At 35.4% G+C, this 15,820-nt stretch overlaps 1 protein-coding gene across 1 annotated transcript in view; it reads left to right on the forward strand.

The window, feature by feature from the left end:
- Window positions 1-10,043: 10,043 nt before the first annotated feature.
- aatka (apoptosis-associated tyrosine kinase a) overlaps window positions 10,044-15,820 on the forward strand; it is a 126,872-nt gene continuing 121,095 nt past the window's right edge. Inside the window, exon 1 of the mRNA XM_056454132.1 lies at window positions 10,044-10,616. Coding sequence (XP_056310107.1) covers window positions 10,526-10,616 — 91 coding nt within the window. The 5' untranslated portion in view covers window positions 10,044-10,525. The remainder of the gene's footprint in view (window positions 10,617-15,820) is intronic.

A 15,820-nucleotide genomic window follows, 5' to 3' on the forward strand; every position in this document is an offset into this window, starting at 1 on the left:
GATTTTTCATTGTTTTTATCAAACAAGAAAAAGACTGTTGTATATAATATAACGTTGACAAATAGTTTTCTTAGTTTACAATTACATGTGCTGTTTCGACTGTACAGAAAAAGCATGATGTAAACATTATTCAGCCAGTCACGGACGGTTGGCAAGACATGAGGGAATTAAGGAAGAGTTTATATTTTCACGTTAAATAGTTCACCTTCTTTTGAAGGTACTGAAGTTTGCGTTCTGCTCTTATATTGCTTTACTTGTTATTTCCTCATGAGGGCGCTATATGACCCTTCAAAATTATATCCGCTAGATTCTAATTGAAAACAACTCCAGGATATGTGCTCATGATCAGACATTAAGCTTGTAAAGTCAGTGCAGGTCAATCAACAGACGCAACATTACTTCCAATTAGAAATAGTTCACCGAAAAATTTTGTCATTATGTCTTTCCAAACCCACAAGTCATTCACATATATTCAGAATGCAATTTAAGTTAACTGCTCTCTGGCCCTCCATACACAGCAATGGTCCTAAAACCGTCAAAGTCCAGACAAAAAATAAATAAATAAATAAATAAATAAATAAATACATAAATTAAAAAAAAAAAAAAAACAAGAACAAAATCAAAACAATCTATGTTTCATCAGTGGCTCTGTCATAATTTTATGATGAGAATATGCTTATAGTTATTTCAAAATAACAACTTTTTCTTAAGCTTAAGTTCAGGACAGCTCCAAGACCACTAAAAAGGTGTTGACAACCCCTTTAATACTTTGAGGAGAGCACAAACTCTGGATCTATATACAAAAGAATGTTCTTAATAAATGTAATGATCAGATCACGTCATTGCAAAATGTGTATTATACACATTCAGTTGAAGTCAGAATTATTAGGCCCCCCTTTGATTTTTTTTCTTTTTTCAAATATTTCCCAAATTAAGTTTAACGGAGCAAGGAAATTTTTTACAGTATGTCTGATACTATTTTTTCTTCTGGAGAAAGTCTTATTTGTTTCATTTCACCTAGTTTAAAAGCAGTTTTAAATTTTTTAAAAGCCATTTTGGGGTCAAAATTGTTAGCCCTTAAATCTATACTTTTTTGCAATTGTCTTCAGAACAAACCATCGATAATAGCCTTTAAATGTCACTTTAAGCTGTAAAGAAGTGCCTTGAAAAATATCTAGTAAAATATGATTTACTGTCATCATGGCAAAGATAAAATAAATCAGTTATTAGAAATTAGTTATTAAAACAATTATGTTTAGAAATGTGTTGATAAAGACTTCTCTCCGTCACAAAGAAATTGGGGGAAAAATAAACAGGGTGGCTAATAATTCTGACTTGCTGCTTGTTTAAACTAATTTAAAATGAGTTGAGACAACACAATTCTTAATTTTTTAGGGACAACTTAATTGTTTTATGCTCAGTCTACTTAAATTTGTAAAAACGATTAAGTTAACAAAATGTTTGTTGGGACAACATGAAGGAATTGTGTCACCTTAGAATTCTAAGATTCTATCTGACATTTTTGTCAAAATTGAGTTATTCACATATTCTTATTAAATGACAACTTATTTTCATTACGTGATGTTTTTGTATAAGTTGTTTACATTCTAAGACATTTTATTAGAAAAACAAAAAAAAGGTTATCTATAAAGTTGAACTCTAGCTTGTTTCTATAAGGTTCTTTCTGTGAGCCAATCAGCATTTTGAATCACACATGAGGACCAAATAGGATCAGCTTTCTATGTCATTTCACCAGACTGCTCCGATGACAGTGGGAAAGACTAGAAAGAAAGACAAAATCAGAGTCTACCAAATGCCGCACCACACAGACTTGAGAAGAAGCCTGAAACTAAAAAGAAGTGTTTAAATGTGATGATTTAATAGCATTTTTTGAAATTGAGATTAAATTTTTCATTTTACATTGTTGAAAAAGAAACAGTTTTTTAATTTATTATATAATTAATATATTAAAGGTGAAATGTTTATAGTCAAACATTTTTCAGTGTTTATTAAACTTTGTTAAACAACTCATTTGCTCATTGTCGGTTTTCTTTATAAGTCGTTAAATTTGATGTTAAGCTTTGAAGGGCAAATACTTATTTTAATTCATGAGGTATGTAATTCAATAAATATAATTCAATAATTCATATAAAGCATTCATTCATTCATTTTCTTTTCGGCTAAGTCCCTTAATTAATCCAGGGTCGCCACAGTGGAATGAAGCGCCAACTTATCCAGCACGCTTTTACGCAGTGGATGCCCTTCCAGCCACAACCCATCTCTGGCAAACAACCACACACACTCATTCACACTCACACACTATGGGCAATTTAGCCTACCCAATTCACCTGTAGCGCATGTCTATGGACTATGGGGGGAAACCGGAGCACCCGGAGGAAACCCACGCGAACGCAGGGAGAACATGCAAACTCCACACAGAAATGGCAACTGACCCAGCCAAGGCTTGAACCAGCGACCTTCTTGCTTCTTGTGCCACTGCATCGCCCAAATAAAGCATATAATTCAATAAATATTAGCATATTACATAAAATTCACATCTGCACTAGACAAAATATTTAGCACAGCCTTGTTTAATTTGAACAAGAAAAAATATTAATCCTAAAACATTAAATAAATGTTATAGAAAAAAAAACTCTCAAACATCAACATATTGTTACAACATCATTTTTTAAATTAAATTAATAAGCAGACTGATTGTATTTCTTGAAAACTATTGCTTCAATTAATGATCTGCCAATGGCTTTTTAGAATAAGAAGGTTCTATCGGCATTTGCACTGTTATTTTTTTTACCCCAATTTGCAAATGGAAGAGAATTTTGATCATTTACATTTAAAGTGCATTTAGGGTATGTCATGTTAATGTATGAAAGAGAACAATAACACACATGTTGTTTGCTATATGGAATCTCAAAAGCTCAATATCTCTAAATCATTAAGAGGCGACAATTTTTTGTAGCATATAACTGCTTAAAAAAAGTACACTTTACTGTTTAACTGTACAGATTGATTATGTTAGGCAGCTCTAGGGTCCACCATGTACTTTAGACAACACGTTGACTTTTTTTCTCTTTTTGATTTTAAATGCCATAACATGCACCTATTTTAAAGCAGCTTTGAAACAATAATTATTCTGAAAAGTGCTACATTGAAAAGTGAAAATCTTTGTGTTTTCAGCCTTTATAATAACTAAGTTATAATAAAGTTATAGAAATTGGGTTTTGTTTTCTCTCTGAGCAAGTATCATGTTTTTCTCCCACAGTAGCAATCAAATATTCCACTTGATATTTTGTTTTATTTCCTGTTGAAAAGTTTCAATCAATGCAATCAATCCATGTTAAAATGAACCACATTAATGTGGTGGCTCAAATTAACATGTCTGCAACACACATAACCTGCTGATTTGTTGTCTGCACACCAATAATGCAAATCTCCCATTCCATCACATCCTAAAATTTAATGCTGTATCTGAAATCGCTGCCTATACCCTCATTCACTGTTCCGAACATTAGTCCACTTGAAGGAGGTGAATGAAAACAACTGAGTAAATTCAAGCACTCGTTTGGTTTGTTTCTGTTCTAGCAGATAAATCACAATGAATTAGATTTAAAAATCCTTGATCAGACCCTGTGATAGTCTATTAGAAATCAAATAAAATGTTTTGATTTCTGTCATGTAAACAAGCGTTACTTTTTCTTTTTGAAGCCTGCACTGATAGGATTTTGCTGCTGATGCATTCTTATTCTTATATGTGAAAATTAATTCTGTGCACAAACTCAGTGTTCATGGGGTGTACACTCATTATTGTAATGCATTGTGGGATTAAGTTGCACTTCTGAACGACCACTGATTTGGACACCACCAAAAAATTGGCTACTCCCTCAAATAGTGCATTATTTAAGGGTATATGGGTGATTTTGCAGATACAGCCTCAGTTTGCTATTGTCAGCTGAGAGGATTGTCATTGGTGTGCTATTTTTCTTCTTCTGCTGCTGCTGCTGCTGCTGTTGTAGTTCATCTACCTCAAGATTTGAAACGTGTTTTCAGAGACAACCCTCTGCAGACCCTTTGGTTTAACGAGTGGTTATTTGAGTTACAGTTGTCTTTGTTTCTTCTTTCTGCTTTTCAGAAGATTAGAATCCCTTTAACTTATTGTGATTCTGCAGCAAATGGTCTTGATTATGTCAATATACTTGTTAAAGTTGTTGCCATTTCTTTAGTCCATTAGACATTTGCAAAAGCAAACAGTTAACTGAGGTCCATCAGTTCATCACGGCCAATAAATGGGACATTTTATGGGACATTTTTTCAGTTGATTTTTAAAAAGTTTGTACATGACACTTTAACGGAGTCCAGAAATGCTGTAGATGGAGCACAGAAACACCAGAAGAATCATGTTTTCTTAAAAGGAACCAAGAGAATCTTGTACGGCTTAATATAATGTAAATATATAATGTAATTTGTTAAAATTTGAAGGAAAAATGAAAAATTATTTTATGTATATTTATTTATATGTATATGTCAAAATTATTAGCACCCCTTTGAATTATTTTTTCTTTTTTAAATATTTCCCAAATGATGTTCAACTGAAATTTCACAGTATGTCTAATAATATTTTTTTCTTCTAGAGAAAATCTTATTTGTTTAATTTTATTGCTTATTTAAAAAAAAAAACATTTTATGGTCAAAATTATTAGCCCCTTTAAGCTATATATTTTTTGAGAGTCTACAGAACAAACCAACATTATACAATAACTTGCCTAATTACCCTAACCTGCCTAGTTAACCTAATTAACCTAGTTAGGCCTTTAAATGTCTCTTTAAGCTGTATAGAAGTGTCTCAAAAAATATCTAGTAAAATATTATGTGCTGTCATTAGACAAAGATAAAATAAATCAGTTATTAGAAATGAGTTATTAAAACTATTATGTATAGAAATGTGCATCTCTCCGTTAAACAGAAATTGGGGGAAAAAACAGGGAGTCTGACTTCAACAGTATATATATATATATATATATATATATATATATATATATATATATATATATATATAAAACATCCCTTACCTCAAAACTCTTTTGCAATTTAAGGAAAGGAAAATTGTACAGTCGGAAGTGTAACTTGCATTCATACTGCTTTTTTTGCACATTGACGCTACTTTGAATGAGTTGATTTACTACACATTAAACGGCTTCTGTGTTTCTCGAAAGACAGAGTTAAGATGCTGTTCTTTTATCAAAAGTGGATGCTATGAGGATAAACAAGGGACCAAGACCTTCAGTATGGTGAGAATGAATGAATATATGACAGCTTCTAAAATTGTCTGAGAGACATCCCCTTTTGCCCAGTGGGCCTACCTTGTGTTTTATTTGCTAATTTAAGCTATTGTTTTAAAGATAAATATAATATATAAAACTATACATTATTTATATTACTTTATAATACCCATACGTCTGATAAGCTTTTTCTATTAATAGACAATGCACAGATATTGATGTTTCATAATGTTTTACACTACATTATTTAAATCTACCAAGCTTACTTGACAGATGTGTGTGTGTATATATATATATATATATATATATATGGTTAGAGAGTTGGACTTGGGATCCAAAGGTCACGGTACCAGATTGTTGGTGGGGAGAGTGAATATCCGTCTCAATACCAAGGCTGAGGTGATTACCCTGTGTAAGGCACAAACCCCTTAAATGCTTCCTGTGTTCACGGGTGCAAGTCGATTTGGATAAAAGCCTCTGCTAAATGTAAATGTCTTTTTTTTTTTTTTTGCCAGGACATTATCTGTTTAGAAATATGTGACTTGGGTAAAATTAAATTGTGACTGGGAGATTGTGGGTGTTTCCCAGTACTGAGGGTTGCACTCTCAGTGCTGGGTTGTGACTGGAAGGGCATCCACCAGTAAAACATATGCCAGGGTAGCTGGCAGTTCATTCCGCTGTGTGTTGGGAATAAGCTAAAGGAACGTGAGACAGTGAGAAACATAGACAGAGCAACTAAAACATACATCACAACTAGTCTTTAGACTGGCCCGCAATATATTAATTATTGATATATTGCATTAAAATATATATGAATGATTAATATAATATTAATAATGCAACATATCACCAGCCAATGAAAAGAGTGTGTGGGTCTATTACAATTATAGGGTTATAGACATACAGTAATAACTTAAACAAGTGGAAGCACCTTTTCTTAACCTGTTACTAGCTGCACGATTAATCAAAAAAAGATTGCGATGACGATTCAACCCAACATACAATCTTAATTCAGCTTTTCTATTATTTAGATAATTTTTTAAGGTCAGGAGAGTGCACATCATTTAAACAATCATATCGCATATTAGAGTTATGATTATGACAAGCATTTGATGTGGTTTTTTTTTTCATATACAGTAGCGAACACACAGTGCTGTGCTTCAGAATAAATGTTTTACAGTGTCACTATAACTACTCCAGCCTATATAATGTTGAATATAATGCAAGATGGAATCTGATAATGACAAATGTTTCATTTTACCAGTGGAATAAAGGGTCTAATAATGTTCTCAATGACAAATGACAAGCATATGTCTCAAACATAATAATCAAACTTCAGAATTATGAATAGTTGTATTCTGATGTCATCACTTTACTTTGGATTAACAACCAGGATGTATTTAAACTCTGTTCAAGTTCACCATTCTAAGTCTATACAAAACTTTTAACCAACAGTAGACCTACACATAGGGCTGATATTATTATTGTTGTTTTACTATAGACCATTTCAATGAGGTAATGTCATTGGTGCATGAACATTTCCTGTTTGTTATCAAACTAATTAATAACTGTAAGAAGAGGCAAATTAATCATAACTTAATATTAAAACAGCTATCATAACATTATTTATAAATATGTGGCTCTTTTTAGATTCTCGGAAGCTATAGAAATTAAAAATGTACAACAGAAAATATGTTGGGACCATTGTTTTTGTTTACATCCCTCAAAATGGTCTATATATGTTTGAGAATAACAATAAAAATAGCTGACTCATATTAACCTTTATTTTACATCTACAGAATCGTGAGAAAAATTGTGATCTTGAATTTAAGCAACAAAAAAAAAAAAAACTAAAATAAAAAAGCAAATGTGATTCTCATTTTTGCCAGAATTGTGCAGCCCTAACTGTTACACACAGGCAAGAGATTCCCACAACTCAAATACATTTTAAAAAGTGAATGGCACACTGAATAGGTGATACACATTTAGACAGTGTAAATATGCTTTTTAAACAGGTGCATGAAATCTGATATCTAATTAATGTTATTCACACCACCATAAAAATGTTGTCTGTCTGATCTAGTCCAAAGACATGATAGTACAGAGCTGAATAAACAAGCTGAGAAATAAACAAAATGCTATTGCCTATTTTTAGAAAGGGGCTATTGCCTATTTTTAGAAAGCTCCTTAATATGTCCAGGCCCTGTCATCAAATATGGCTACGGATTTCAGCACACTTCAGTGGATCTTTAAAGTATCTTTCATAAGTGGATAGCGGTTTTCAGCATGTACTTCAGTGACTGGCCTTAGGCATGCAGAGGAATGTTTTGGGTGTGAGAGAAGGTTTGCAAGTGAGATATTGGGACTGGTCAGGAAACTGTGGTTGGCTTTTTTTATTACTTAATATCATTATTATTTTTTCCAAATTTACCACATTGACACATACTTACTCCTGAGAAAAAAAATGTGATGCAATGTGTAACTGTGTAAAAAGAAGTGACAACTTGTTTTAGGGTGTTTTAAAATGTTCAATAACATCTGGCCAATGAGTGATGTGGATCTTGTCACATGACTGCATTTTGGTTCTTTTCAACTGGTTCAGACCGAAGCAAACAGTGTGGTGTGAAAAAGACCCAAAACGGCAGAAACATGCTACCATGTATCATTTGTTGCCCTTGGTCCGGACCAAATGAACTGAAACACAGGTGTGAAAGCACCCTTGATCATGTAGAGCAGCAGTTCACAACACGGGGGGTCGGGGCCCACAAAGGGGCCTCAGCGAGCTCTGTGGGGGGTGGAGGGGGGTCACATCATATTTAAAAAAAAATTTAGCAGTGGAAAATTAGGAGAACGATCATGTTGCCTTAATTTCATCCCATGGGTGACCAAAAAGCTGACAAATTTGTAATTCGTCCTCCACATAAGAGACACAAGAGATCAGAGTCTCACTGATTTGGTCCCTGACCTCATGATATCTTATGATATGATATCCTATGATATCTTAATGAATAATTATATTATGACTTTACTTGGAGGGGCACATCATCATTAACCCACTTTTAACTACTCATGAACTCATAATTACAATAGAAAAGTGTTCTGTCAACATCAACATGAACAGTTTAAACACAGGAGTTCATGAGTAGTTAAGCATGAGCTAATGGTGATGTGCCCCTCCAAGTAAAATCATGACATAGTTATACAATAACAGCTCATGAGTTCATGTTGTTTATATTTAGCTTAAACTTAAATTTAAATTATACATTAATTAACAACATGTACTAACAAGTAATTAATGTGGCCGTTATTCACACATGAACTCATGTGACACATGTTGTAGTTAAATTTAGTTCATGATTAGCGCGCGCCTTAACTCATCAATGATTAATAATAATGTTTAGTTTGCATGTTAATATATCATTATTCATGTACTATTATTGTAGTGTTACTGTAAACACTACAGTGTTTTTGAACTATACTTTAGTAAAATGTACTATACTGTATATAGTATTTACAACTCTTTGTTAATGAATGCTTCAGCATACTGTAGTATTAACTACAGTGAACAGATAAACTTTAAAATACTGTAATATACTGTATTTTACTACAGTAATCTGTAATGTATTACAGTATAATATACCCTGTAGGCCTAGTTGTAGAAAACTACAGAATTGGGTCATTTATTATATTACAATAGTCATCGTGTTACAATATCAACTATAGAATTACAAAAAAAAAAGATTAATTACAGCACTTAACTATAGTATGGTTTAAAACACTATATAATTTACTGTTTATTACTATAATATTAGGGCATCATGGTGGCGCAGTGGGAAGCACAATCGCATCACAGCAAGAAAATCGCTGGTTCGAGCCCCGGCTGGGTCAGTTGGCATTTCTGTGTGGAGTTTGCATGTTCTCTCCATGTTGGCGTGGGTTTCCTCCGGGTGCTCTGGTTTCCCCCACAGTCCAAAGACATGCGCAATAGGTGAATTGAATAAGCAAAATTGGCCATAGAGTATGGATGTTTCCCAGTGTTGTGCTGCGGCTTGAAGGGCATCCGCTGCGTAAAACATATGCAGGATGAGTTGGCGGCTCATTCCACAGTGGTGACCCCTGATTAATAAAGGGCCGAACAGAAAATGAATGAATCAATGCTTTAGTATTGTTTAGCTTCATTTTTTTCTAAATAAACAATTTCATCTAGATCAAAACTGCCATTGACACGTGTATTATGACATTTTGTCTTGACTGCTTAACTAAAGAGGATGCCTCAAATTTGAAATGATTGTGAATAGTTTAACTTGACAGAGGCTGTTTGTTATTCAGGCTCATCTATTTTTAGGTTCTGCATTTCCTGCATAACAAAACGTGAACCATTTTTTTTCCAGCAATGTTTACTGCCCATTGTGGTAGAACATCCTGAGCGATATTTCTTGGTAACAAATCCATCTTAAATCATTTAACTGATTATGCAGTATGACATGCTGTCTGGTTATATAGGGGTTTTGGCCACTTGAGACCCTCTTAAACCAGCTTTACGACCAGTTTAGACTGGATCAAATGGGTATTTTCAGCAAGGAAGTACTATGTTATAGTTTGGTCATTTCAATAGACAAGTGAAAGTTTTCACTTCCGACGGAACAGATTTTGTGCACCTACAATTTTTTTTTCCGTGACCAATTCCGTCACGGTGCTGCTGACTGTGTGACGGTGCTCTCCTGACAGTCACTGCCGCTGCAGCATTAATAATCCCCCTCAACACAACACACTCCATCAGACACGCAGAAATGAACTGACCGGAGCTCCAGGACTATATTTAAAACACTGCGTGTCCGAAAGGGCACAGCTGCAGGCAGAGCAAAACATTTGCAGGAATGATACTGGACTACTGCCAGACATCAAAATCTTGGTGCATAGCCTGCACATGGAGCAAAAGCGACGCTGAGAGACTGCGGTTTACGCCGGAAAAGCGTTCGGCAAGCAGCCTGATGGAAGAGGAGACTGCGCGTTGTTTACACTGAAACGCGCTAAACGCATAACAGAAACGAGCGGCAATGTTTCCCTGCATCTGTTTTCTTAATCCGACGCATCTGAAGTGAGGCAGAGATGATGCGACGCGCGCGCTGAGCTTTATGATGCACCGGAGCAGCCTCCTGCCCAATTTTCTTTTATAAACTGTTTTTTGCTCCTTATTTAATGTACATTCGCTGCAGTCAAGCTGAAGCCTTATGAGGAGCATGAAAGCGTCGGCATTTGTCGTGGTCATGTCCTCGGTTTTATTTAATCCCAGTTTTGCCTTCAGTTCGCATTTCGACCCAGGTGAGTAAAAAAACATGACATTTTCAGACACAAAACCGTTTATTGTCCATTAAATGTGTACTGAATACGTTAACAATGAGGTGAATCATGTAGCCTTTTCATTTGTCTTGACTGAATTGCCATGTTGGTTTACCATGTTTTGGTAAAAGCATTTTTTAAAGTCAGTTAAAGAAAGTCTATCTATCTATCTATCTATCTATCTATCTATCTATCTATCTATCTATCTATCTATCTATCTATCTATCTATCTATCTATCTATCTATCTATCTATCTATCTATCTATCTATCTATCTATCTATCTATCTATCTATCTATCAACATGGGCTACATTGTCTTTTTAGACATTCATTAATAGGAAATTAATAATTTGACTATTTTGAAATTAAGATTCGTATATATTGAACAATATGTATGCAGTTGTGATTGATGCATCTCTCAGTCAATAAATAAATAACCCTCATGCACTTGCACATGCATGCACTACAGAGGGAGTCTGTGTATTGCACGTTTGCAGCTATAGACAGAGCTGACTTGGCATTAGTCAGCCAGAACTGTTGTGTTCCTCTTCTTGTGTGTCCTGTGTTCCCAAGGCAGCTCTGTTGCATAACGTCTGTGTGTTTGACATATCTGAGCGCTGCTGTTTACTTCCTCGAGAATTCGGCAGCCTGTGGTGTCTCATGGCCTTTGAGGGCAGCTTTGTGGTTGAGGAGCTTTGTGGTTGATGTTGACCCGTAACACTGACATTCGCATGCACACGCGTTTTTTGTATATTCTGCTTCAGCACATTGTAGAATCAAGCAGTTTAGGGATCGCTCTGCATGCGTGGCCGGTGAGAGAGGGCCAGTCGACCAGAACACAGTGGGGGCTTTAGCTGCATGTTTGCCGTTGGATCACACCATTCTTTACAAGCAATGCCCCTCCATCATATGGTGCACCTGTGATCTAAGCAGCATGAAAAAGTGACATAGGTGAGGAAAGAAAGTAGATATTGCCATAAATGCAGTCAAAATCATCCCTGGACAAGGTGACGCACAGCATACTAATGAATCAGCTACTGTTGAAGTGAATCTGTGGTGCGGAGGGAGGGGGGGTCTCTTGCTGTTTCGGTTTCCATCCTGTCTGTGTTTTTACCAGGCACCCTTGATATGCACTTCGCATGCAGATCAGCGTTTGAATGGCTCACTGATTGGGAAGCTGTAACAAGCTATTATGTAACATTCACCACTGTAATCAGATTGAGCAATATGAGGGCCACGGACACTCCCAATCACGACTGAGGAATTACGGCTGAAAAGGCATCTTGACCGGTGCAAGGTCCTGTGCTTGATTCAATTGCACTCATGCATTCCTGTTTCTGAGGGATATTCTGCTTACCATAACAGAATTTCCCTCATCTCTCTCGTGTGTGTGTGCATGTATGTGTATTGACTGTAAATCAGAACTAGCTCAAGATGAAGAGAGGATATGAGTTTCCTCATCTGATTCCCTGGTCTGAAATACACTGTGGGCTTTGCACAGATTTACAGTGTGGACAAGTCAACACTCATTGCAGAAAGTAAAAGCCAGTCTACAGATTAGACTTGAAAGCTCTTATAGTTTATGGTGGGCACAAACTCTTGATTCCTTTCGTCATAAGGGTTAGTATATACTGTATATATACAGTGCTTAATTTGTGAATTGCGAGGTTCCGGAACAGATCGGGGTAACGGATCTGGCAGGATATGGCACCCGAGGATGGATAGGTGTCGCGCACAAAAGTGGAGGGGGGGTGGGGTGTTGGGGGTTGGTGCGGTGGATCACAGAGGGGTGTCGCGGACGAAAGTGAATAAATATTGGGTTGTCACGATACTGGAATTTGATACCAATTGGTACAGAAATTTTAAATACGTTGATTTCCCGCAACATTTGAGCAATGTAGACCCCGTTCTTAAACATTGCTAATTTTGCCATTGTGTTCACGTGCTCAACAGAAATGACTGTGATTGGCTGTGAAGGTCATCGGTTCACCGTACTTACCGCTGTTTACTCAGTGTAACCACAGACAAAGAGCTTAGAATGACCAAGAGGCGACATTCAATAGAACGTTCCATTGCAAAAGCAGCACCCAGCAACAGCCCCGGATTCCACCATTTTGGAGTGAAAGCGATCGGCTGTCCATTGGATCTTATTCCTGTCGTGATGGCAAGCAGCTGCTTTGTTTTTTATTTATTTATTTAAAAAGCACATTAAAGCTTAGATACAACCTGAAAGACAACAACACAACACTTACTATCACAATAATCAGCACTTTTAATAGTTTATTTTACAGACTTATAATATGCTGTATATGAAGAGTTCAGATTCAAAAACCTCTAAGTGCCATCTGAAATTTACATATAAAGACCATGAAATAAATGTATTCTTTGCCATAAATTTGTGAAATTACTAAAAATCATTTTAGAAGAAAATTTCATGGCATTTAGAGGTTTTTGCATCTGAACTCTTCATATATATATATATATATATATATATATATATATATATATAGATATATATATAGATCTATCTATCTATCTATCTATCTATCTATCTATCTATCTATCTATCTATCTATCTATCTATATATATATATATATAGAGGACAGGGGCAGGACAAAAATAATCACAACTTAAATCTTAAAGCAAGAACACAGTTCTCATTATTCTAAATATGTCATTTAAATTTAGATAAAAATGTAATTAATGCAATTTTAATTTCTGTAAATATAAAAAATATTTAGGTTTAAAAATTAATTGATGGAGCTTATTAATATATATTTAGATCAAATACAGCTTTTAGAATCCTGGATGAATCTGTATTTTTTTTCTTAAATCTCTTGAAGGATATGACATTATATATTGGTACTTCAGTTACAATTTGATTAGTTTAAATACAGAAATAACAGTACTAAAATACAGGAGCTGGACTGAAGCTGATTGAAAGTGTTTTATAACAACTACATTAACTGTTCTATTTGGGTCAGCAATGGGACAAATGGGATTTAAATATTCCACTGTGATAGTACATGCCAGAACAATGAATAGACATCAGTGAAACATTGGCACTTATGCTGGGTTCACACCAAATGTAAGCAGCACAAATGATGTGGAATGCACATTTATGGAACATGCATTTGGCCCAATCACATGTTAAAAATTAAAAGTTCAAAAGGAAAATTTGCTTGAGGCAAAAAACATCTAGTGAACTAAAGTGAGTTATACCATGCATCGTGTCATGATCAGCAATAGGAGTACTGTAGGATTGATTGGGGTTTTTTTCTCTGCAACTCGTTACCAAAAATTCAAGTGCATGATAATGATCTGTTGTTTGAAAGGATTATTATGCACTTTTTTTTTTTACAACATGTAATAATATCCTCAAGTGTGTCGGACGTTTCATAATGTTGTAGATGCCCCTTTTTGTGTGGAAGCAAAAATGTTAAATGCAAACGAGATGCTGCTCCTAATCCATTTTCCAAATAAAGGCAGATGATTTACAGTGCATTACTCTGGCAACAACAAACACAACATCTGCATGTGCTTTCAAGTCTTGTCAGTTTAAAATCCTAATGTATAGTTTTCTGAATGCACAAAAATCAAGCTCTCAGATGGCTCATTGCATGAAAATTAAATTAAGATCTCTTTCATGCCATCTATCAAATACACAAGGTTATGTCAAAACACTGAGATTCTACTAACACAACACAACCCAGCCCCGCCCCCTTGCACAGGCATTTATTTGAATTCAGAATACCATGACATGTATGTTCCTTCAAGAAGCTGAGGGCTACAATCAAGTCTTTTGTTGGATTTCAGAAGTAGTGCATATAGAAACAACTCACTTTGATGCCACTTTGCGCTTTGTAACTTTGCAGGTCTTTTTCATGTTCAAAACAGCAACATATAATAGGCCTCCTTTACAATCTGTTCAGTTTGTAGCATATTCAGCCTTTCCTCTGGCTTTATGAGGACATATTCAGAGTAACTGTAGACTGCCTGGGTGATATACATGCTCTATAACGGGCTGGAGTCAGCAGCAATCTGTTACTCTGACTGGCCAAGTAATGGGATTGAGAATCAATGTTTCAGTGGCAATGGATGGTGTGGCGTGTGACAAGAGACTAATCAGTCTCCCACCCCAGTATCTTGGACATAGACAAGGACGTGGCAAAGTCATGTGGAATATAATGGCACAGGGCAGTTTGCTTCATCACATTACAGCAGTTTGAAAGTCAACTGCTGTTTTAAGGTTAGGGCTGTATTAGTCTAATGTGTGGGTTGGGTATTGGATCATCATAAAAGCTCAATGTATTATGAGAAGCCATGTTTATTTTTTTCTTTACTCTGTAAGTGTTGCTTGTCATTTCCTTTCATTTAATGAATTTCCAAGGACCACAGTTTCAGCTAAAACTCTTCTTTAATAATATAGTGAAGAGAAACGATAACCTAGATCACTGATAACTTGAGTGGTTGAACAATCACTTAAGTTTCATTCACTGTACAGCATAAATTCAATCCATTACTGAATTAGTTTGACCGATTCCCCTACTAAAAGGAAAAGTTCTCCTAAGAATAAAAAAAAAAAAAAAAAAAAGTAGTACATAATTTAGTCACCCTCAAGTCATCCTTTTATCTTGGCTTTTCCATGCTGTTTAATGGTGTTGGATAGTTGGATAGTTTTATATTTATTTATTAAATTATCAAACTTCCAAAAGTGCATAAATCCATCATCAAACTAACCCCATTTGCCACCTGGGCAGGGGTGGCCGAACCTGGTCCTGAAGGACTAATGTCCTGCAGAGTTTAGCTCCAACTTGTTACAACACACCTGCCAGGAGGTTTCTAGCATGCCTAGTAAGAGCTTGATTAGTTGATTCAAGTGTGTCTAATTGGGGTTGGAGCTAAACTCTGCAGGACACTAGCCCTTCGGGATGTGTTTTTGAATGTTGAATACTTCAACATTTTTAAGTTTTAACTCCAATTACTGACTTCTGGTCGTGACCGAATGCACATTACGTGCAACATATACAACATTTGGCACATGACATAAAACACGTCTAGCAGGAACCACTTACCACAGTAGACAACAACAAACAGCAAAACAAGTTGGCTTGGTATTACTGTATAATGTTAAACCGTATATCACTCTTACAATGCCACGTACATGTGATTACCTGTTTTTCCT

Source organism: Danio aesculapii, chromosome 3 (assembly GCF_903798145.1).
Source record: "Danio aesculapii chromosome 3, fDanAes4.1, whole genome shotgun sequence".
NCBI lineage: Eukaryota > Metazoa > Chordata > Actinopteri > Cypriniformes > Danionidae > Danio > Danio aesculapii.